General features: G+C 45.5%; 1 protein-coding gene across 2 annotated transcripts in view; it reads left to right on the top strand.

Moving 5' to 3' along the window:
- SMG1 (SMG1 nonsense mediated mRNA decay associated PI3K related kinase) overlaps window positions 1-23,035 on the top strand; it is a 1,401,298-nt gene that overhangs the window by 903,317 nt on the left and 474,946 nt on the right. For both annotated transcript variants that reach the window (XM_069210224.1, XM_069210223.1), the window contains 2 exons: window positions 702-840; window positions 19,480-19,589. In XM_069210224.1, the coding sequence (XP_069066325.1) occupies window positions 702-840; window positions 19,480-19,589 (249 nt within the window). The remainder of the gene's footprint in view (window positions 1-701; window positions 841-19,479; window positions 19,590-23,035) is intronic.

Genomic DNA, 23,035 nt, shown 5'->3' with positions numbered 1-23,035 from the left:
CTGGTAGAGACTCTTATCTAGCTGCATATTCGTAACAGGCTGTCCCATCCACTCCACTCTTGAACCAATTATGGTGTAGAGGACACCCATCTAAAGTCCACAGCTTGTCACACCAGTGGTCGGCTCTCATTGTGGCACAGCGCTCCTACCATGGAAAGTAATTGATGTCAGCGTGCAGGGGTGGCACTTCTACAGGTAACGCACACATCAGCTTTGGCGCAGACGACCCTGATACAGATCTGAAAGATGGCCCAGAGGAGTACTGCATGAAAAGCTTCCAGATATAGAATGATGCCTGGGGAATACTCTAAGGTAAGAAATCTGCGGCTAGATAGTTTATACCAGATAAGGCGATACCAAAGGTAAGTAACCTGATACACAGGTAAATAGCTTGTTTTATTACCACTGTGGGATGTCATAATTGTCTATTTATGATACTGCTGTCAGTGTCTAATTTTAATTGATATTACAGCATAATAATTGTAGGTGTGCAATAATTTGTGATGGTTTTATTTTGCATCATGCAGTATTATATAGCGCAGACCTGGAATAGGTTACTTTGTAAGTAATGAACACCATATGTTTGCGATGTGATGAGAACAAATTTTGTGTAGTGCTGTTGAAACAATGTCCAGCTTTGTAACAATCAAAATGCTCATTGATGTTTTCCCCCTTTTTTATTTTTTTTTATTTTTATTTAGTCCTATGCAAGATCAACTGCAGTTATGTCAATGGTTGGCTATATCATTGGTCTTGGAGACCGACATCTCGACAATGTTCTTATTGACATGACAACCGGAGAAGTAGTTCACATTGATTATAATGTTTGTTTTGAAAAAGGTAAATGCACTTCATCTTTTAAGAAGCCATATTAGCAGTAATAGTGAGGTGGGATGGAGAAGAAAGATTGACATTTCGACTAATCAGCAGGGCTACCAGTATTTTTTTACTCTTTGTACATACATTCTGTAGTTCCACTTAAACAAACTTAACCATTTATTTTCTTGATCATTTGTTCACTGTCAGCAGTTGAATTTTATGTATACTGTGAACTTAGACCTTGCATACTTTTATATTTCCAGTCTCTGTTCCAAAGTCGATTTTTTTTTTGTGATTCATTTATCACTGCTTTTCATTTTATGTGAATAACTGTAAAGTATCCCCCTTTCAGACCAATTTATTCAGTAAGACCAGTAGCCTTTGTATTGCTGAAAAGATGATTTGTTCTCCAGTCCCATTAACACACTAAAACTGTTTACTCCTCACAGGACATGCAATTGGAATCCAAAGTATTAATTGACAAAGCGTACCATAAAGTTAAAAATAAAACTGCTTTAATTATTCAGTTTATTTCCACGTTATTTTTAGAAACACATAGCTGTTTTCTCCTATGAGGGACAGCAGATGGAGGATAACATTCAGAGATGAAAATCTAAAAATAAAGGTCTTCTTAAAATTTGCGTATATAGCAATTAAATTGGGTACGTCCAAAGCTTAACATTGCCAAGATCAGGATTCACGCAAAGTAGTACCGTTAAAAGATAAGGAATTTCATATCCAACCAAAAATGTTAAAACTTGCCACTTAAACGTGAGTATGAAATCAAAACTAAGGCTTTCCTTATTAGACCTTGTTAAACCATCTAAAGTGGTAGCCCATGGTCTTGCTAGGTAGGAAATTTGCTCAAAATCATCTAATTCTCTTGGGCATTTTACCCAAACAGAAATAGGAGAGAAACACTAAAAATATATGTAGTCCGTAGGTCCTTCATCCAGTATCTTTCTCTACAATTGTATTCTGTCCTTGCGGTGATGGCGACAAAGTAATCCATGTTCAGTCCATCAATAAATCCAAAAAGACCAGTTTATATAGAAAATTGTATAATCATGTTATTCTTCTTTATTACATATAATAATATATAAATGGGGTCTGTCCAGTCAGTGTTTCATCCTTTCAAACTGACTTCACCAGGGCTGTTAAAATGTATACAAAGAATATTTACATTTAAAAACGCTTAAAACTCATGAGTTACAAATAACTGTTAAATGGATGTGGTAGGTGTTAAATTATCAAGTGCCATCATCATCCATTGTGTATAGTATTCATATATAACAGTTTCCAGTCACCAATTAAAATCAATTTTATAGATATATTTCATTACCTATAAGAGCGCTTTGTGTCCAGAAAATGATGTATATGAATATAGTACGAGAATCATGGTGATGGCATTAGATAACTCATAAGACCTTGGTTCTTCCAAGGTTATTTGTTACTCGCTTTTGTGATATATGGAATTGTATTTTGTGTATGTTAAAGTTTTACTCCAGGGGTCACAACTAATGCTGCAGGCTGGGTCCACACTGGATGTTGCTGGACCGTTGGTCAGATTGCCCAATGCCAGCCGGCTGTGGGTGCAGAGTTATCCTTTGGTGTCAGGAATCTTTGTTGAATCCAGACACGGTCATGGTGGCCCTGCGGGTTTAGGCTGCAGGCATAGTTGTTTTGGTCAGGAGGGGTAAACCCAGGGTGGACTAGAGGCCAGAATTGCCTGGGGACCTCCTCTGGACCGTTGGGCCACCTTGACTGGTGCAGAGTGGGCAGAGCTCGAAGATCCAGGATGGTTCTGGAGTCCTTTTTGGAGCTTTTTTTCTGGACATTGCTGTTGTCCTTGGGAGTTCTTGGTCTTCTGCTGGGCAGGAAGTCCTCTGGGGGTTTGGAGAAGTTGCTGGGCCTGCAAGATGCGTCACCTTTTAGGAGCGGGAGTCGTTGTAGCTGCAGACAGACCGGTAGGGCTGGGGCAAAGTAAGTTGTCATCTTGAGTCTTCATTGCTGGGGTCAGGTTAGCAGTCAGTGGTCTTTCTTTCTTCTTGAGGTCGCCAGGAATCTGGTGGGTGAGGTTCAGGGAAGCCTCTAAATACTAGATTTAGAGGGGGTACAGGAGTCTGAAGGCAGTACCCAATGGCTGCTGTCCCTGAGGGTGGCTACACCCTTCCGGTGCCCACTCCCTTTGGGGAGGGAGACACATTCGTAACCCTATTCCCTACCCTCCAAAACAAGATGGAGGATTCTGCAAGGGTGGGGGCGTGGGGTCACTTCAGCTTAGGACACCTAAGGGGAGATCATAGCTGCAGTGGTAACTCCTCCCTGTTTTACCTAATTTTCCCAGCAAGTGGGGCTTGGTCTGGGTGGGGCGGGCATTTCCACTAGCTGTAGTGCCCTGAGGCACTGTAACAGGAGCCTTTGAGGCTCACCGCCAAGTGTTACAGTTCCTGCAGGGGGGAGTTGTGAAGCACCTCCATCCAGAGCAGGCTTTGTATCTGACCCCAGAGAGAACAAAGACCCACTCCAAGGGGTCAGAAACTAGTCTGTTAGTTGCAGGCTAGCACAGACCGATCAGCCAAAGGGTTGGGTAAAATACAGGGGACATTTCTAAGATGCCCTTTGTGTGCATTTTACAATAAATCCCACACTGGCATTAGTGTGGGTTTATTGTGCGGAGAAGTTTGATACCACACTGTCCAGACCTCAGTGAAGCCATCATGGAGCTGTGGAGCTCCTAGCCCATGTACTCAATGTGGCCACACTGTACTTACAATGTCTACGAATGGACTTACACACTATAGGGGTATATTGCTCATGCAGCTCTGCCCTCACCTGTGGTGTAGTGCACCCTGTCTTAGGGCTGTAAGGCCTGCTAGAGGGGTAACTTACCTATGCCACAATCAGTGGGTTGTGGACATGACCCTAAGAGGGATGCCATGTCGACTTTACCTTTTCCTCCCCAACAACACACACAATCTGCAATGGCAGTGTGCATGTGTTTGGTGGTGGTGGAGGGGGTCTCTTAGGGTGGCACAATGCATGCTGCAGCCCTTAGGGGACCCTCCATGGTCACAGAGCCCTTGGTACCACTGGTACCTTTTATAAGGGACTTAGCTGTGTCTCAGAGGTGTGCCAATTGTGGAAACAATGGTACAGTTTAGTGAAAGAACACAGGTGCTGTGGCCTGGTTAGCTGGATCCCAGCACACACTGTCAAGTCAGCATAAATATCAGGCAAGAAGTGGGGATGCCAAGAGAAGCATTTTACTACATGTCTCAGATGAAAAGGTACAGGCAAAAGCACCACCAGAAGTGCACTGATGCCCTTCTGTTCTTGTATTAATGTAACCTTACATTTTGGGTACCAGGTATAATACAGCCTTGCCCTCTCATTTCCTCGTGATGAAACTGTCATTTTCACATTCCATTGAAAATACAAACCTGCACAGTTTCTCTACATTGGTTAAAAAAAAATGCATTTTGGGTTCTGACAGAGGCACTGTTTTTAATTCTGGTTCTGAAAGGAAGTTGGAGACAGTACAGCAAGGCATGGTACGAAATGTTTAGAGCAACACTTGGCGCGACTATGCTAGCTGTACATGCATAATTCATATGCAGCTTTTTGACTCACCATATTACCTCTGGGGGAATGTGCCCTGACATCATTTGGAGTGGGAGCTGCATGCAAGGTGTTATTCATCTGATGATGTTTCCCTTAACTACTCGTTTGGCATCTTAGCCCTGAAAGTTCACAAATTATTGAAGTTTGCAGATCCTCGGTTTGAGTCACATGAAAACACAATGTGCTTTTCCCAACTTAATTGTACAGGATCTTTTGGAAGTTAGTTGAAAGAATGGTCGCCTCATTCTCATGAAAGGAATGAAGACTCCACCATGACCCTATGGAACTTTAGGAATGATTATGTGCAATGAAGGCTGGTACATTTTTCCCAAACTTTGGAAATACTGCTGACTAACAAGGTCAAATGCACAAAAGAAGTTATAGGCCACAGGGTGTCATTGACTTGAATGTCTTGTTCATTAGGCTGCCAAATAACAGATAGGCATCCCGGTTTGGACAGGTCTATGACGTATCTGAAGGAACAAATGCATTAGACCTTGTTAAGGAGGGAGTACGAACACAGAAGGCTCCAGTGGTTGTCAGGCATGTCTTGCAGATATACACCCCCATGCACCTTCGTCTTTGAGGTGGCATGGAAAGGAAATGACATCATCAAATGAGCATTTAAGTGGGTTGATGTTCTGTGCTGAAGCCAAGTGACAGAACCTCACCAATTGTTTATTCCAGTTTAGTGTATAACTTCCTGACAGACACTGGTACCACCAGGTTCTTGAGGAAGGCCTGGTTGTTGAAAGGTCATTCCATAGCTAACTAGTCTTTCCTAATGAGGGAAGTTAGTTTGATATGCAACACACTCCTTCCTTATGATGAGGTCTTATGTCTAAGGGAGGTTGACCTGGTCGCTCTGCACAAGGTGTAGTAGATCAGGGCACTAAATCTGCCAGGGACAAACCGGAGCAACTAGAATCACTGCATACATTATTATTTCCGTAATCTTCTAGAGAATTCCATTAATTTATAAACAAATTTTAATTATTTTCATAAAGATATAATTCTAAACATTTGGTACAGACAGAGCAAAGCAGTTAAGTTTTGTGGTGTTAACACTTGCACATGTGATAGGTGAGGGAGAATATATGCTACTTTGACTAGGCACCTCCATGGGACGGTTGTATCTGTCCAGTCTATGACAACGCCCCTAGCCAGGGGCCCCAAATGTTATCATATTTCCAGGGGCAACCCCTCGATTCGTACACTCTCTTCTCCTGATTTCCACACCAGTCCATTCCTGTTCTCCATTTCTGTAGGGACGGTCCAGAGGACGAGGCCCAAGCTGCAGCAATATCTCGTTTTGCCACTAAGAGGGCGACCCCGACGAGGGCTCGCCTCGCCCGTGACCTCACTACGTCTTCCATTACCCCCAGCAGTACCAAACCTGCGGAGAGCTGCAATTCCATTCCCAGTATCTTGTTTAGGTCATTTAGTACCCTTTCCCAGTAAGTCTGTACAAATGGGCAGGCCCATACCATGTGGAATAAATCGGCCTTGTCCCCGCGCAGCGAGGGCATCTGCCATCTGACCTCAACCCGGCTCTGTAAAGTCTAGCTGGTGTTAGGTATGCTTTGTGGAGGTATAAAAACTGTATGGTGTGCAGTTTCGCCGATATGGCTAGTGTCCTAGGGGCTCTCAGTACTTCTTCCCACTCAGTCTTCCAGGACCCCCACCCGGGCCTCCAATCCCATCCTAGTCGGGTCCACGTCCTTTGGCGCAGTGCTAACTAACATTTTGTAGATTTGTGAGACCCCTTTCCCTCCCAGGTTTCCCATAAGTAATTTAGTTTTGAGCAGACTAAATTCTGGTAGTGGGTTTCTCGTGATATGTATTCCTATGGCGTGCCTAAGTTGGAAGTATCTAAAGAACTGTGTTTTAGTGAGCCAGAAGTCTGACTGAAGTTCCTGGAAGGTCTTTAGTGTCACTCCTTTCCACACGTCCCCGACCAAAGAAATACGTAGTAAGTCCCATTCTGTAAACCCCTCCAACGCAGCTGTTGCGCTCATCCACCTCCCCCTCCATAGCGGGGTCTGCAAAGTGATCACATTGTTGCAGCGGGTGTGCCTTAGCGCCGCTCTCCAAGCCAGGAAAACTGCCTTGGTGGTCGCTTCCATGGAGTGTGGGAGGGGTGTACCATATAGCATATCTAGGACGCGCGGGAAGCCCAAAATTCCTAACTCCACCTGGTATGCCGGGTCCGACCAGCCCCCGTTAAACCAATCCTGTATCACTAGTAACCGTGTCGCCAGATAGTACAAGTATGGGTCAGACGTTCCTAGTCCCCCTTCATATATCCCTTTTTTACAGTAACTTGCCGCCACTCGGTGTCCGGCTCCCCCCTCAGAGAAATAGTGTTGTGGCTGCCTCTAAGGACCGAAACCACGATTTGGAGATTGGGAAGTTCTGGAAAGCGTATAATAATCTGGGTAGAATCATCATCATCTTGTATAGAGCATCTCGTCCCATTACATTCAGCTGCAGTGTCTGCCATCTCTGCAGGTCGATCTTGACTCGCTTCACCAGCGAATCTAGATACTTTGCCCATGTCAGTTCTGGTAGGAGAGTCACCCAGACCCCTAGATATTTGAAACTTAGTCTGCGAAGTGGTATCACATCTTGTCAATCGAAACAGTCACAGGCGTTTACAAGGGGGACCAGTATTGATTTTGTGGGGTTCATTTTCAATCCTGATTCCCGTGCGTAGCTTTTGAGGAGTAGAAGACTGCGTGGGCCCGATACACTTGGTGTGCTCATATATAGCAGCACGTCGTCTGCATATAGAGCTATTCTGTCCTCTCTGGCGTGATTCCATTTCCAGCCACTACATTCCGGATCCGACCTAAACATCTTCGCTAAAGGCTCAATAACTAGGACGAAGAGAAGGGGGGAGAGCAGGCAACCCTGCCTCGTACCCCGCCCTATTTGGAAAATTGATGACATGGTTCCGTTGACCTGTACTCGAGCCGATGGGTCAGCGTACATCGCTCTGACTAGGCGGCGGAATCTCAGTCCTATGCCCGCCCGTCAGAGCACCAACAAAAGGAAGTCCCAATCTACTGAGTCGAAGGCCTTCTTGAAATCTATGAAGAGCAGCGCAAGGTCTGGGGCAACCGGTGGCGCTCGGCGAGAGCCACGTGTAGTCGGCAGATACAATGACGAGTACTTCTAGTTGCCATAAATCCGCATTGGTCGGAGTGGACCAACTGCGGCAGATCTCTCTTGAGACGTGCCGCAAGGATGGTGGCGAGGATCTTGACCTCGCAGTTAATCAAAGATAATGGTCTGTAATCCGCACACTGTATCGATGGGGGTTGGGACTTGGGAATTACTACTATAGTTGCTTCGTCTAGTCCTCTCAGGAAGGATTTCCGTTGTTCCACCTCTGAGAGAGTCACTAGATGGGGCATCAGTTCCTTTCTGTATTTCTTGTAGTATTCAGATTGATAGCTGTCTGGACCGGGAGTCTTTCCAGCTCCCAGTTCCGAGATGGCTCCGTCTATCTCTTCCTCTCTCAGAGGCTCATCTAAATTTCGTACATCCGAAAGGGGCAGCCGGGCAGGGAGATAGTGTCTAGTAGCCTGCGGGCGTGGGTCGGATCTACCGTGTCGGAGGCTCTGTATAGCTCTTTGTAATAGCGGGTGAAGGCCTCCGCTATGTCCTGGTGCCTTTCGGCCTTACCATGTTCTTCATCCCATATTTCGGGGATGATGCTCGAGGCTCTACGCTGCAAGACCGGCCAGTGTAACAGTTTTCCGGTCTTATCCCCCCATCTGTATATTTTCGCCGTGCTCGCCCTCCATATAGCCTTCGCTTCCTCTAATGATCGGTCTTTGATTTCGTCTCGTACTAGGGAAAGCTGTCTTGTCACTTTCTCGCAGAGTTCTCCCTCTTATGTGTGTTCGAGTGTTGCCGCTCTTTCTTCTAGTGTTGCAATGTCGTGGGCTTTTTGACGTCCTATCTCACGTATTAGGCCCTTGGCCGCTCCTCTCAGTACAACCTTACTTGCGGCCCATAAGGTACCGGGAGAGGATACCGACCCATGATTGAGGGCAAAGAATTCAGTTTGCGCCTTTTGCAATTGCTCCCCGAAACCTTCATCCTGTAAATACCAGGCGTTTAGCTTCCACATGGGTCGATTCGTGGATCGGCCATGTCCTATCATGAATAGGATTGGTGCGTGGTCAAATATGCCTCTTGCTAGAATTTCAATTTGAGTCAGGGCGTTGCAGTCAGTGCTGGGTAGTAATAGCAGGTAAATTCGGGACTGTGAGCCATGTGCCGCTGAAATGTGGGTAAACTGCCTGTGTCTCGGGTGCCACAGCCGCCACATGTCGTAGAGCCCCACCGCTGTCAGCCAGTTTAATAGACATGTCGCCATTTTGCGCCTATGAGTTGTTATAGGGCCTCTTACATCCGCTACGGGGTCAGGGACCACGTTAAAATCCCCTCCCACTACCGTGAGTCCCGGGGGTAGCCCCAAGAGAAGCCGTGTCAGCTCCTTGGTTGTTCCACGCTGTATCGTTGGGGGGATGTATACACTAATGATATTGATCGTCACTCCCTCCAATCTACCAGTGACTGACACAAAACTTCCCTGGCTGTCCCTCGAAACCTGCATCACCGTCACAGGGAAGGAGCGGTGAAATAAAATCGCGACCCCTCGCGAGCCTCGTGTGAATCCTGCATGATAAATTCTATCGAACCTTCTTCGCGCCAGGAAGGGGCAACGTTCCCCTGTGAGGTGCGTCTCTTGTAGTAGGAGCACTTCAGGTCTATATCTATGTATGTATGTATGTATGTATGTGAAAACTGCCGTGCGTTTGATTTTGTCAATCAGACCATTAACATTCCAAGAGATAGCCTGTATTGGGTTCATCTGATTCTCTGTGTAGTCTTGTTGTTACTTTATCTCTCTGGTGTGTGTGCACTGAGTTCGAATCTCCTCCCCTCCTGCTCTCCCTGTGCAAATATGTGAGTTTTGGAAGTCATGTAAGTCTGTCTGCTGTCTGTCTCGCACCTCAACCCAACTTCGTAAACATGCGAACATGGCATTGAACAGAGTTAGACCCCTTCCCGTAGGACTTGGCCTGTCCCTCCCGCCCCACCCCATACTTCCCCCCAGAAGCATCTGTCGCCCTTACCCCTAAGCATCTTGCCTATAAACATGACGGGATAAAACTTGGACAAATTGAGCAGTGGTGGACCCCTCCATATCGACGGATCATTAAAGTAGAAACAGTTGGTAATGATGAAATAAGTGTGTGTCTTTGACAGTTCACCGTGATGAGTGTCTCCCCCTCCAAGACCCTCCCCGGCCCTCAAGTTATATTGTCGGGGTGCGAAATAAATCCATGATCTCGGATGAAATCGAGCCAGCTCGTTGCGGGATTTGTCTCTCCGGGGCTGTCTAATCTTCTCTAAGCCTCGGAAGAGCTGTTGGTGGTCTTTCACGTTGTCAGCCGCGACCAGCGGCGGAGAACCCGAGCAGGATCCTCGGCGTTCCCTGCGCCTTCGCAACCTTGTGCGGACTCTTTTGGTATTTACTCTCTTCGATTGGGATATGGATCTGTTTCCGCCCTGTGTCAGGCCCGAGCATTCACCTGGCGGTGTGAGTGGCAGTTCCTCCGTCAACCATGTCCACGCCTCATTTGGTTGCTCAAAGAAGTGCGTTCTGTTCTCATAAACCACTTGTAATTTCGCGGGGAATAGCAGACGGTATGGAATGTTCATGGCTCTCAGTTTTTGTTTGACTTCAAGGAATGAACGTCGTTGTTGAACGTCTCGTATGTAGTCGGGGAAAAAGGAGGATTTTAGTCCCATTACATGAGAGGTCTCCCTTAGAACGGGCCTCTTGTAGGATCACGTCCCTGTCCTTGAAATTAAAAAGGCGGCGTATCACTGGTCGTGGCGGGGACCCCGGCGGGGGGTCTCATCTGCAACGCTCTGTGGGCACGTTCGATGGCGAACCATGGGGTGAGTCGCTCCGCCGGTATCCATGAGCGAAACCACTCCTCCAAGAATGCGTCCAGGGACGTCGTCGCCGTGGCTTCCGGGAGGCCCACCACCCTGAGGTTATTTTTTCTTGACCTGTTTTCGGTGTCTTTGGCTCTACGGTAAAGCTCTGATGTACGTGTCGTAAGTGTTGCTACTTGCTTTTTGAGAGCGTTTCCTTCGTCTTCTAACGTGGATATTCTGGTCTGTCTCTGTGATACGGGCCACGGCGTTTCGAAGGTCTTGGCGAACCAAGGTCATTTCTTCTCTGACTTCTCCTTTCTTGGCCTCTACCGCGGCCTGGGACGTGTGTATGGCTCGAAGAATCGTCTCTAGGTCTCCCGGTGCCACCGACTGGTCTGCCCTTTCCCCGGGGGGTCGAGACTCCGCTCGGGAACCATTTGCATTCGTAGTGAACTGTTCTATCCGCGTCTGGGCAGTCGACTGCCGCGCCGTCTTGTCTTTGCCCATGATTCTCCCTCAGTACCCCGTCCGTTTCTAGGTCGGAGGCTGTGGGAAATTCTTCTGTGTGCTGCGCCAGGTCCCGGATGTTCCGCTTTCAGCGGCAGTCCGTTCCGATCAGTACCCTCTGTCCCCACCCCCAGACGCGGGCATCCGCATCCCAGGGGGCCGAGATCCTTCTGTGCCTGTCCGCAGCTCTGCACAGGGTCCACGGGCTTGCCACGGGGGGTCCTATCCCACCACGACCCCAGTCACCACGGGGCCCCCGGGTCTCCCGGCATCTGAATCCGGTCCTCCAACCCGAGAGGCATCGACCAGCCAGGGGCGGGGAGGGAGAGGCTGAAGAAGCAGGAGGCCCCAGCGAGGGGAAAGAGTCAGAGGGGGCGCGGCAGCAATCGTCCCCGCACCCCCCCCCCCCCCCCCCCCCCCCCACCCACCCCCACCCCCAAGGCTTGCAGTCTCAATGCCCTCCAGATGGCTCCCCTGTCTTCACCTGGAGGGGGAGGGGGGGAGGAATCAGCAGAGGACGCGGGGATCCAGACGGAGGGCCAGGCGCCCAGGAGAGGCATCTTCCCCCACCGCCGTCAGCGGTGCACCCTCTGCCGCCTCTCAGGTCCTTGGGGGGGAGGGGGGGGTTCCGCCACTCCCGACACTCTTGGTCTCGTCCACTCCGGCGGCACAGCCCACTCACTCGGCTCAGCGCCCAGGAGGCTCTGCGCTCCAGGCCCCGCCAGCGCTGCCCGAGCAGGCCGTCTCAGCGGGAGCCGTTTCCTCCGTCCGTCTTCCCGTCTGCCATCTTGGGTGAGGCTACTTCCTCATCCCATCGGGAACTCGGGCAGGCTGCACGCCCGTCGGCACGGGGAGAGAGAAGGCCCGCAAAGAGGGAAGGGGCCGTTCCCCACTCTCACCTCCGCAGTCGTCTCCAGGGCTCCCCCCCTGGGTCCTTGACTCTCCCGGCGCCTCAGCCGGTCACGTCCGCCGATAGCCAGGGCCTCCGATCATTCAGGCCTCAGTACGGCTCACCGCCCGGCTTAGGTTCTCCTCTCCCTCACTCATCCATCAAGGGGAGAGTGTTGAGGTCCCTCCAGCAGGAGGATGACACTGGTGGTTACTATTTCTGGGTGGATTCCAAGGCGGATGACGGAGGGGTCCGGAGCACTACAGAAGTGCGCCCACCATCTTGACGCCTTGGCCACGCCCCCCGAATTCCCTTAATTTAATGGGTCCTGGGAAAAATGCAGACCCTGCCTGGTCTATAAAGCTATTCCCCAGGCGTTCTAGTTTCTGGTCTATCGAAGAGGCAAACGAACACCACTTGGTGTCGATGTGAGTTGCAAATGTGTCAATAGGTGGTTGACCTTCTGTCTCAAAAGTGGGACTGGAAGATTTACTGGAACATCCCTCTCCTAAACAGCACTCTGGTGTTGAGTTCTGGTCTCCTCCTCACACTGCATTATGGGAGATTGGCAAGAATGTTTTTTTGCGGTGCCAACTCCCATAAAGCTGCAGGAAGTTGGTATAATGGTGGAGTGTGAATGACCCTTTAGTACAGTAATGTAGAAGTGGACCATAGGTTGGCTTTCCTGATCTTGATCTCAGGAGTCATAGAAAAGCCTTCAGCTCTGACATGTTCATCTGCAGTGACACATGATTTGTCCCAGAAAGCACAGATGGATAGTTCCATTCAGTGTGCTCTCAGTCCTCGTAGAGTATCTAAGCATATTCCATAATGGTGAGCTGTAGATGGGTCAGCTGGAACTGACATCCCACCAAGTGGTTGAGAAAAATAACCTCCCCATTCCAGATTGGATTATGAGGGATGGGTATAATGAGCTTCAGCTGGGTTCCTCACAGCTGTTGCCACATCTGTACCACATGGAGGTGCAGGGAGCAAATTTGGAGTTTAGTGAGACAGTCCTACCTCTCACAGATTTCTTGGAGTCCCAGAACCCTCTGGAACAATCGGACAATCATGCTTTTATCTACCAGTGGCCATTAGTCTCTTTGCAAAAGAGAGTTTTTGCCAGCTGGAGTTATGATAGACCTATATAAACATAATCCTCTGAGAGGACCAGAAAAGATTTTGTGGTCAGCTATTTGATCCAGATTTGTTATAGTTAATGAGGCTACTGTACCCTCTCCAGAAGCTATTCAAGTAAGATATTTCATATGTCTGACAGTGAACCTTCTGCTTGTTAAGGAAGGGCATGATCTCTGTAAAGAACCCAGGGGTGACTTTGATTCCAGATTACAGAATCCATGTACTGGTTGTGTTTAGCGTCTACCATTAATCATAGGTATTTCCTGTGGGTGTTCTGAATTTCTGCTAAATACAGCGGACTATCACTCTGGATAATTGGGGTACCTGGGTCAAACTTAGCAGCTGGTATTTTGCAGGTCTCTGTAACTGGTTTCAATTGTAAATGTCAAGGAGAGGGTACCACAATGACTCTCCTTCATCCCCTTCCCTTAAGTTCATCTTTCATGTTGCAGTACATCTTAACAACTTATAAAGGGCCTCTAGAAACATGACCACATCATCCTAGTGAAACTCCACTGTCTTCCCATGCTAGCCCTTACCATCTTCAAAACCAGCTGCATTATAAACTATGGCATTGCAACTAGCTCTCCTGGTTGTTTGAGTAACAAACTTGCCACTTACTTGGCTGCTTCTACACCTGCTGCCAAAACACCATCAGACTAAAAATAAAGTGCAGAAAGAGCAAAGTACTGGCCTTATCCATCTGTTCATGCAAGATCTGGATCAACATCCATGCATTCTTCAGAACTATAGCATCATATGAGGCACTCGCTATAACAATATACATGCAAAAAAAAAGGGAGCACACTGCCTCACACTCCAGTAAAAAGTTGGCCCCAATGCATCTTGGTAAATGCAGTCAGATTCGTTTCACATTAACAAAAGTAATCAAAGTCTTTCACCTTAGTAGGTGCAGCAAGTGCTGTGTATCTCTGGAAACGTGTTTCTGGGTTTCTCCCGTCATCAGCAGAGAGCAGCATATTTTGTGGGGTTGCTTGAAATGCCACCAAATGTCTTCTCAGGTTTATGTACCACTCTGGTGCGCAGGTGCCTCACCAAGGCTCGTCAGCCCGTTAGCTCAAGGGAGCCGTCATTCGACACAGTGCAAAAAATATACGTATTACACAATCAATATCAAATCTCTATGTATACATTTCTTTTGATCACAAGGAACATGCACCAGTACTGTCAATACCATATTTTCAATAAAAAGTTCATTCAGAAAAAGAGAGACGTCTTGATTCTTCAGTGTGATTCACCAGTCTGTAGTTTGTTTTCAAATTTACATCTTGTTCCTTGATGTATGTAGATGTAGGGTGTTCAAAAACATCTCAACTTCCATTGTACAGATGTTACATTTCCAGTATACCCCTGCCATAGCCAACACGTGTTTCGTCTTGGGAATACCCCAATGACTTCCTCAGGGCTGAAATTTTATCAAAATAACTCCATATAAACCTTAGAGATCATAACTACAGCCAGCACATACCCTTCACCATAGTGTAATGAAAGTGGAGACCAAAAGTTAATGCTCATGAAATGAAGACCAGTAGTATAACCCTATGAACTTGATTTCTACTTTCTCCAATATGTGATTAATAATACCAAGTGCTTAGGTAGTATGTACAGTCCTAAAACGTGCAATATGCAAAAGACAAATGTATAATTTTAAAAATAATCACCCATGCACGCACATGACCCAAATATTGTTAGTTCAATCTATTACCTGATATGTCAAACCTGTATGTTTAGAGTTAAGACGTCACATATGACGATCAACAACACAATTCGACCTTTCTATATTAGCTGGTCACACTGCTCAACTATAAAATACAGAATCTTTAAACAATGAGTTATGGCTCTGCCAAAATAAAACAAGAGCAGCATCTTTGCAGTAAAGCAGTGTCAAGCGTATGAAACTAATAATAACAATGTCATCTTCAAATAATCACGAGATAAATAGGCAAAATACTCCCATTAAGCCATATATATCAGAAAATATCAAAAGGCTCACTTGTATATCAATATAAACAGTACCTAGTGGTGAAAATCTACACCACATGTACCGGTCACAAGTACGCTGACGATTAACAAACCCGGAAGTGCCTTTATTCAAAAGACCATAAACATAAAAGAAGGACTGTCGTGTTTAAACCGTCTTTTTAGATAGTTTCGAAGTGAAACCCGACTGAATAACCAAACAGCTAACAAGAGCCGAAATGTATCCGAAGGTGCACATAATAAACTGCAACAAATAATGACATCATATATGGGTCACAAGTGTGTTACTGCAGTATTTAAAGCAGATAGCACCAACACGATGTCTCCATTGTAATAGTCATGGAAATAGAGGAAAGACTGGAAAGTTAACCCTTCCTTGGGCCGCCTTCTTGAAACTGTAGCCATATAGTAATTCTACATAGAGTCCAAAATAACATTGACCAAATCTTGAGAGGGAAAGAGGTTCTGGTGTAGCTAAATTAACACAAGTTACTTTTAATGCACTCGACCTCAGTATCTAGTAGTACCATATAATTAAAAACAGTAAAGCTAATGCCGTTCACAAAACACGTTAATATAGTTATGTCGAAATTGCCTATTATGGTGAGGAAAGAAGTAGGAACCTATTGTTAGGTACTCCCCAGCCACCTTCCTAAGTGTCTTACTTATTATTCAGTACCCCAATATTCTGTGTACAGTACTCATGGTTATATGTCAATTTTGATCAAATATCAAGCATATATGTGTGCATAAAAAATAATAGTGACATCACTGACAAAAAATATAGTTTTCGTCTTGAAAGAATAACATATCAGAACAGTAATATTTATGAAAAACATTCATGAGCATGCCGCCAATAATGTACAGTTAGTAATACAATTAAAGTCAAATAAATAATAAATGATGAAACACTTTTCTGCTAAAACAAATTCCATATATCTGAGTCTTTCAATGCGAGTTCACAATCACCAAATACATCTAGGTTAATCGCCCAAAAACTATTCTAATTCACAATCCGTGTTAAGGCCATCCTCCAATGCTCTGAGGCGCATAATCCATAGTGCCTCCTTCCTTCGCAAGGTAAGTTGCCTGTTGCCTTCTTCAAGATCTTTTGGTATATGTTCAAAGCCATAAAACCTGAATTTCTTGTTAGTACCTAGTGACCGGCAAGTTCTCATGTGTGCCACTATTGGATATCTTTCGTCCTCATGCATAAGTGCTCTGGCATGTTCACTGATCCTAACCTTAAGAGGATGAATAGTACTTCCTACTTAAATACGGTCACATTTACATGAAATAATGTAAATACCAAAAGTCGTGTTACAGTTTATGGCTGACTTAATCTTGAAAGTTCGATTCACAGTACTAGTATACTCCTTTTGCCATGACCGGCCCATCTACACATTCTGCATTTAGAAAAGCCTACCCTGTGGGCAGACAGTCAATCACCCCTTGATCTAAGTGTCGGAAAACTGGGGCTAAGAATATTTTTCAAAGATCTACGGTATGTGATCTCAGGTCTTTTAGAAATGAAATTCCTCAGGGTGTTATCCTGGTACATAATATCCCAATGTTTGTTAACTATCTTTCTCAAAGCAAAAGATGTTCTAGTGTAGTCTGTTACAAGTCTAACCTTATTAGTCTCCTTATCAAAATCAGGATTGTCAATAGATTTAAGAGTATCACTCCTGGGGATACGTCTAACTCTATATTGTGCTTTTTCAATATCACCCCTCTGATATCCCTGCAGTTTAAAACATTGACCCATCTCCTCAGTACACTTAAAAAAAAACTCCTCATCCTTACTACAATTTCGTCTGGCTCTTACCATCTCACCAAATGGATTTGATGTCTGGGGTGAGCACTCGTTGCATGTAAAATGGAATTACAAGCTGTGGGTTTCTGAAACAGTCTGCTTTGTATCTTATTATCTTCAATGAATAGCTCCACATCTAAAAATTCAATGACTTCAGAACTATAATGATAAGTGAATTTGACATTCATCTCATTGGAATTTAGATATTCACAGAAACCTATTAATGATTCAACACTGCCCGTCCAGATCATAAGACAGTCATCTATATAACACCCCCAGTACAGTATGCGTGTCTGTCGTTGAGTGGAATCAGGACCCCAGACCCACCTCTCCTCAGACCAACCCATAAAAAGATTTGCATAAGGAGGAGAGAATCTGGAGCCCATCGCCACCCCTTGTTTCGGTCTATACCAGTCTTTCTTAAATAGAAAGAAATTGTTACTAAGGATTATATCTATCCTTTCAATCAACATCCCTGTATGTTCCCACAGGCTAGCCGATCTTTTATTGAGAAAATACTGTATCACTTGTAAACCTAGATCATGCCCAATACAGGTATATAATGAGACAACATCTAATGTCACCAACCACATATTTGTCTCCCATTCCACATTCCCTTATGAGTGCACCGCTTAATTGATAACCATACATGTGCCGATTGGGTCTTTGAGCACCAATTCTCCATTGTCCAATACCCTTTACTTTTGTGCGTAATTCTTCTAAACTACATCAGGTTAGGCAAGACAAGACCCGAAGAAAGACCTCCTGTAAGATCACCAACGAGGTTAGGCAAGACCAGAAGAAAGAACTCCTATAAGGTCACCAGGTCACAGCACACAGTCTGCTTCTGCTTTCAGAACTGAGTTACCCCTCAAATCGCTCGTTGAATGTATCATTTTGATCATACATGCTGCCATACCTGCCCGACTTCTGTTCATGGTTCTGGTTTAGTGTTAGACGTCACTGAACATCAGAAAATGTGTGTCCTGAGCTTTCTTGCCGATGTTGAGCATGAACCAGTATTACCCACAGGTGTAGTCTTGGCTCAAGGAGGCATTCCAGTCACATTTGTGCTGGTGGTGGATAAATCAACTTTCCTTAACAGCACTGGCATGATAAAATTGCAAGAAAGCAGAATAAACTACTGATGGGCAGGGGCGTCATTGATATCCCCATCATGACCATGAGTGTCAGATCATTCTTGAAAAAGTCCTCGTTGCGCACCCTGATCCTGGAGACAGGAAGAAACTTAGTCTGTTCCATTATAGATAAAGTTCTCCAGGAAATCAAGATTTATTTGTGGCATTCCTTCACAATATCAGTTATAGGGCTGGGGGTTACTCTGCCTAGTCGTCATGAATTAGCCCCATAAAGACTGAATCTTGGCCTTCCTTCTTCTCTGCCAGAAGAACGTAATTTCCCTGAGAATGCACCTTTCAGCTATTGGTGACAAACCTCTCTACACTCACTTACCTTGAGACCCTGGTTCCGGCTGCACATACATTTGCTCTCACAGGTCTTCCTTCAAGCAAGCAGCACATTCTAGAAGCTGCCAGCAAATCTGTTTGTAAATGTTTAAGATATTGGCTTTGGAAACTCCCCAAGTACAATGCCTTATCTCTCTGGTAGTGGTGTTTTCCAGTTACCTGATGAAAACAGACATGTAATTAGGTGTGTCTAGAACCTTCAATGGAAATTACAGCCTACTGGAATAGAGTTTGAGTCTTTCTCCACTTAAGACAGATTGCCAGGTTGACTTTGAATCTTCGTATCCACTGACGTGGTGCTCCAGGCTTTAGAATTCTGTCATCTCTTTTTTTTAAACTCATTTCCAAACCAAACTGCTCTTTTTAAACAGCATAATATTCGCAACGCTCCTCATTGAGCTTAAACCCTATGTACATTAAAACCATATTATTTTTAATTGTGATGTAGTAATATTTACAAAGCATCCCTCCTTCATTCCTAAAGTGTTGAATACATTTCACCTAATTAAGACTTTCCTCCCAGTACCCTTTTCTCTCCTCTTGTACTCTCATTTGATCTGTTGAGGTTGTGTTAAACGATGATTTGGAAGACATTTCCATTCAATTGTTCCCAGTACAGATTGTCTCCTATTTTATATTGGCTCTTTGTTGTCATCCTCCCACTTTGTCTTCTGGGATAGAAGTAAAACTTGAAGAGAGCGCACACTCAGTTCCCAGCTGTGTACAGATCTGATTTATAGTTTATCTGACGAGCAATATTTCACCAGATGACACATTATCTTGAGATTGTCAGTAAGAAGAACTCTGCGCTCTAGTAGTCAGTCCATATAATGGTAACTTTACCATTCTTCATGCCTGATCTTTTTTTCAGCTGAATTCAGGGCCCCTTTTCTTCCATGCTGCATGGAATAAAGCAAGAAATTATTCAAGTAAACAAGGGATTTGAGATATGGTTCTTTTCTATTGAGGCATTTTGATTGTGGTTTTGCTGTTCTTTGTCCAGTATTTCCTCATGTAAATAAAATGATTAAAACAAGATGTAAATGATCCAGGGACAAATTATTTCAGGCAAATATTTTTCTTTCTTTATGCATATTGAAGTACCTTCTAAAATGCCCTTTGCATGTATAGATAATTTTACACAGAGAAGATTTTTGTAGACAGTGGTGTTGTCCTTTGGCCTACAATAGCCATCATGGAATACATTCTCTTTTGCTTTCTTTTAGGAAAAAGCCTTAGAGTCCCAGAAAAGGTTCCGTTCAGGATGACTCATAATATTGAAACTGCACTTGGTGTGACCGGAGTTGAAGGGGTTTTCAGACTTTCCTGTGAGCAGGTAACTGTTAATATTTGAAACTGTTTAATGTGAGTGTGTAGGGACCTGGCTAACTATGCAGTGTACCAATGTAGGGGTACCGAATGCAAATATTACAGGTGACCCTTATTGGCTGAAAGATGTTATAGTAATAACTCTAAATCCTCTCCTTACTCTAGTATCGGAACTTTCATAGATTCACATGCTTGAATCATTCCCCGTCGTCGAGATGGGATTCTCCGGTACCTTAGAAAAGACAATGTCCCAAAGAACATAACAGCGATAACATCAAAACTCTACACTTTAGCAATCTATCAAAGTCCTTATTGAAAAAGGACCAAACTTGAGCTTCAGCCAATCCGTGCCCCACCCTCTAGAACCCTCCTGAGATAGGCTCCAGTACCTCAGATTTTCTGCTGCACGTCGTGCTAGGGAGTCTCCTCTGAGCTCTGCTCAGTTTGTTCTTGTGGAAGAAGATTTAGTCACTATATCTGAATTTCTATTTGCTTATTGAGTGTTTCTGACTTACACTCATACTTTCTGGAGCCTGTTATACCAGCACAATGTCTGACAGAGAGAGAGAAAGTCTCTCTAGAGCCTGCAGCACTTGTGGGAAGAAAAGGCTCCATTCAGAAGACTCTCATACCGATTGTATATATTGCCTCTATCCTGAACATTCTGCTACTGACTGTAAGGTATGTCATACCTTTTCCTCAAAGACTTTAAAGGATAGAGAGGCAAGATTGTTGATATGGCTCCAGAAAACTTAAATCAAGAAAAAACCCTGTCTCAGACTCTGACAGTGAGGTGTCTTCATGGTCTTCTAAGAAGTCACAAAAGAGGCAAAGATCACCTCATTCTGAAAAGGGTTCAAAACAACCCTCAAAGACTTTCAAAAAGACCTCACAGGGGTCTGGTGAAGGCCGCAATCCTGCATCCTCACCTTAGGAGAAGAGATCATCCTCTAAGTCCAGGCATCGGCCTTCAACATCTAAGGAGCTACCTAAACCTTCCTCAGAGCTTTCTACGCCTCCTCCAAAGGTTCTGAGGGTGTTCAGAAAGCCTTCTTCAGCTTCTGAAGACAGACCGTCGACGACGATTCCCCGTTGACGAAGTCATCGTCGTCGACGGGAACGTACACAGCAGCTGCATCGAAGACGACGGTAACCAGTCTCTCAATGGTGATTTCTTTGTCGATGACATCCACGGCAACGGTAGCAAAATCTAGGCCGTCGACGTTGAAGATTAAGATGTCGGCGATGATTCTGATGACGGCTCCGTCGATGCCGAGGATTTCTACATCTACGATACCGTCGATGGAGCATTAGGGTTATCGGACACGGCTTCGACGACCTCGTCAACGGTACCGTCATCGACACAGTAGGCGAGGAGAAAAACGCAGTCTGTTTCTGGAAGAGGAGATATCACTCCAGCAGCTACATCCCCAAGTAAGATTACACCATTAATCCCAACGCATCTTTTAGAGGAAGATTCTGATGAGGATGGGACGTTTGGGGCAGCCCATAGCCCTTCACATCTCCATGTTAAGTGTCAAGAGGATGAAGAGGAATATTATCAACACTATTATTCTCCTCAACGACAGCAGCCATATGTACCAGAAGACATGGTCTGTGTCCCGAGTTCCCTGATTTCTGATTTACAGTTTATCAGGTTACTAAAGGAGGTTTCCATCGGCTCCACAATCGGACATTCAAATGGCGCCTCCTCCCTCGATGCCTGCCACTCCAGTGCCACAACCTAGGTTATCTACTAGATTGGCCAGAAGTACCCCGCAAAGGTCTTTCATGCAGGTTACTGACTCTTCGGATGAAGAGAGGGGAGGAAAATTGCAGGATGCGAATTCTGATTGGGACTACTATATATTGCCGACACCCTCATCTCCATCGCTTAGTCCGGTGGATTCTCCCCTAGGAGATATTGGGGTTTCCATAATCTGCTTGAGAGACCAGCAAAGAGATTTGCGAAACCCATGCCTTCTAAGCAGATGGATTGTTTTTTATATGACTTCAAGGAGTCTTATCAGAAGATTGTCCCCTCCATACCGATAATAGGCTACATCTGGGAGGAGGGTCTCAAAGTGATGAGAAATCCAGCTACAGTGATGGCAGTCTTGCCTAGATTGGGCAAAAAATATAAGGACCCAGAGGACGCCCCAGCATGTCTAGTTAGTCACCCGAAGCCGGACTTGGTCGTAACCCAGGCAGCGCAGAGGCGTTTCAAAAATCCATCAACGCCAATTTCAGCTCCTCCAGACAAAGAAGGGAGAAGACTGGACAACATTGGAAAGCGTTTCTCTTCCATGTCCGGTCCGATAGTAAGAACAGCAAATTCATTGGCAATCCTGGGGAGGTATGGCAGACAGCTGTGGGCTGATACTGCCCAGTATCTAGACCACCTTTCAGAAGACTCTAAGGTGGAGGTGAAGAAAATCCTCTTGGAGGGAGAGTGCACTTCGGCTGAGGTGATAGACCGCGCCATGGATATAGCAACCACAGCTTTTCGGCAGCTAGCTGGTGGGGCAGTGCTGCGGCGTCAAGGTTGGCTTAGGGCAACTTCTTTTTGTCCAGAGGTTCAGAATAAGGTATTGGACCTCCCTTTTGATGGAGAGGCTCTTTTCAGCAAGCATGTTGATGAGGCCCTGCAAGCCATTAAATCAGACACTGCAAGGTCCTTAAGAATACTTCAGTTTAAGGGGATGCCCTTTCGTACCTCGAGAGGTCGAGGAGCCTCGACATATCGAGGGGGTTACCGGAGCTTTTGTTACCCCTCCTAAGCTAAACAGCAGTTTTGACCTCAATACTCCCAAAGGCAACCACCTCAGGTGTCCTATTCCAGACCCCCTCCTAGGGGTGGACGGCCTCAGAGCAAAGAGGCGGTCAGATGTCAATTACATGTGCCAGGCTCCGGCTACAACCTTACCACAAATACAGAAGATATGGGGAAGGATATCACACTTTTATCGGAAGTGGGAACAAATAACATCAGATCGGTGGGTTTTAAAGATTGTTCGATTTGGCCATACTTTAGAGTTCATTCAACATCCACCTTCTCGTCCTCCTCATACCTTTTTTCAGAAGCATCTAAAACAACTCTGGCTGGAGGTAGTGACCATGCTCAGAAAGGGAGTAATAGAGAGGGTTCCTTCTTCGGAAAAAGGCGGGTTTTTACTCCTGTTTCTTTCTGGTGTGCAAAAACTGGGAATCTTAGCATCCCATTCTAGATCTCAGGGACCTAAGCAAATACCTCAAACGTCAAACCTTTTGCATGGTCACATTGCAAGATATTCTTCTCTGCATGAATCACGGAGATTATATGACGTCTCTGGATCTACAGGATGCTTACTTTCATATTCCGAATTCACCTGCCCACAGAAAATATCTCCATTTCGCAGTAGCCGGCAGCCATTTCCAATTCAAGGTTCTTCCATTTGGCCTCAAGTCCGCCCC

Source organism: Pleurodeles waltl, chromosome 10, assembly GCF_031143425.1.
Source record: "Pleurodeles waltl isolate 20211129_DDA chromosome 10, aPleWal1.hap1.20221129, whole genome shotgun sequence".
NCBI lineage: Eukaryota > Metazoa > Chordata > Amphibia > Caudata > Salamandridae > Pleurodeles > Pleurodeles waltl.
The sequence above is the reverse complement of the archived record's forward strand: the minus strand, read 5'-3'. Positions and strand labels throughout refer to the sequence as shown.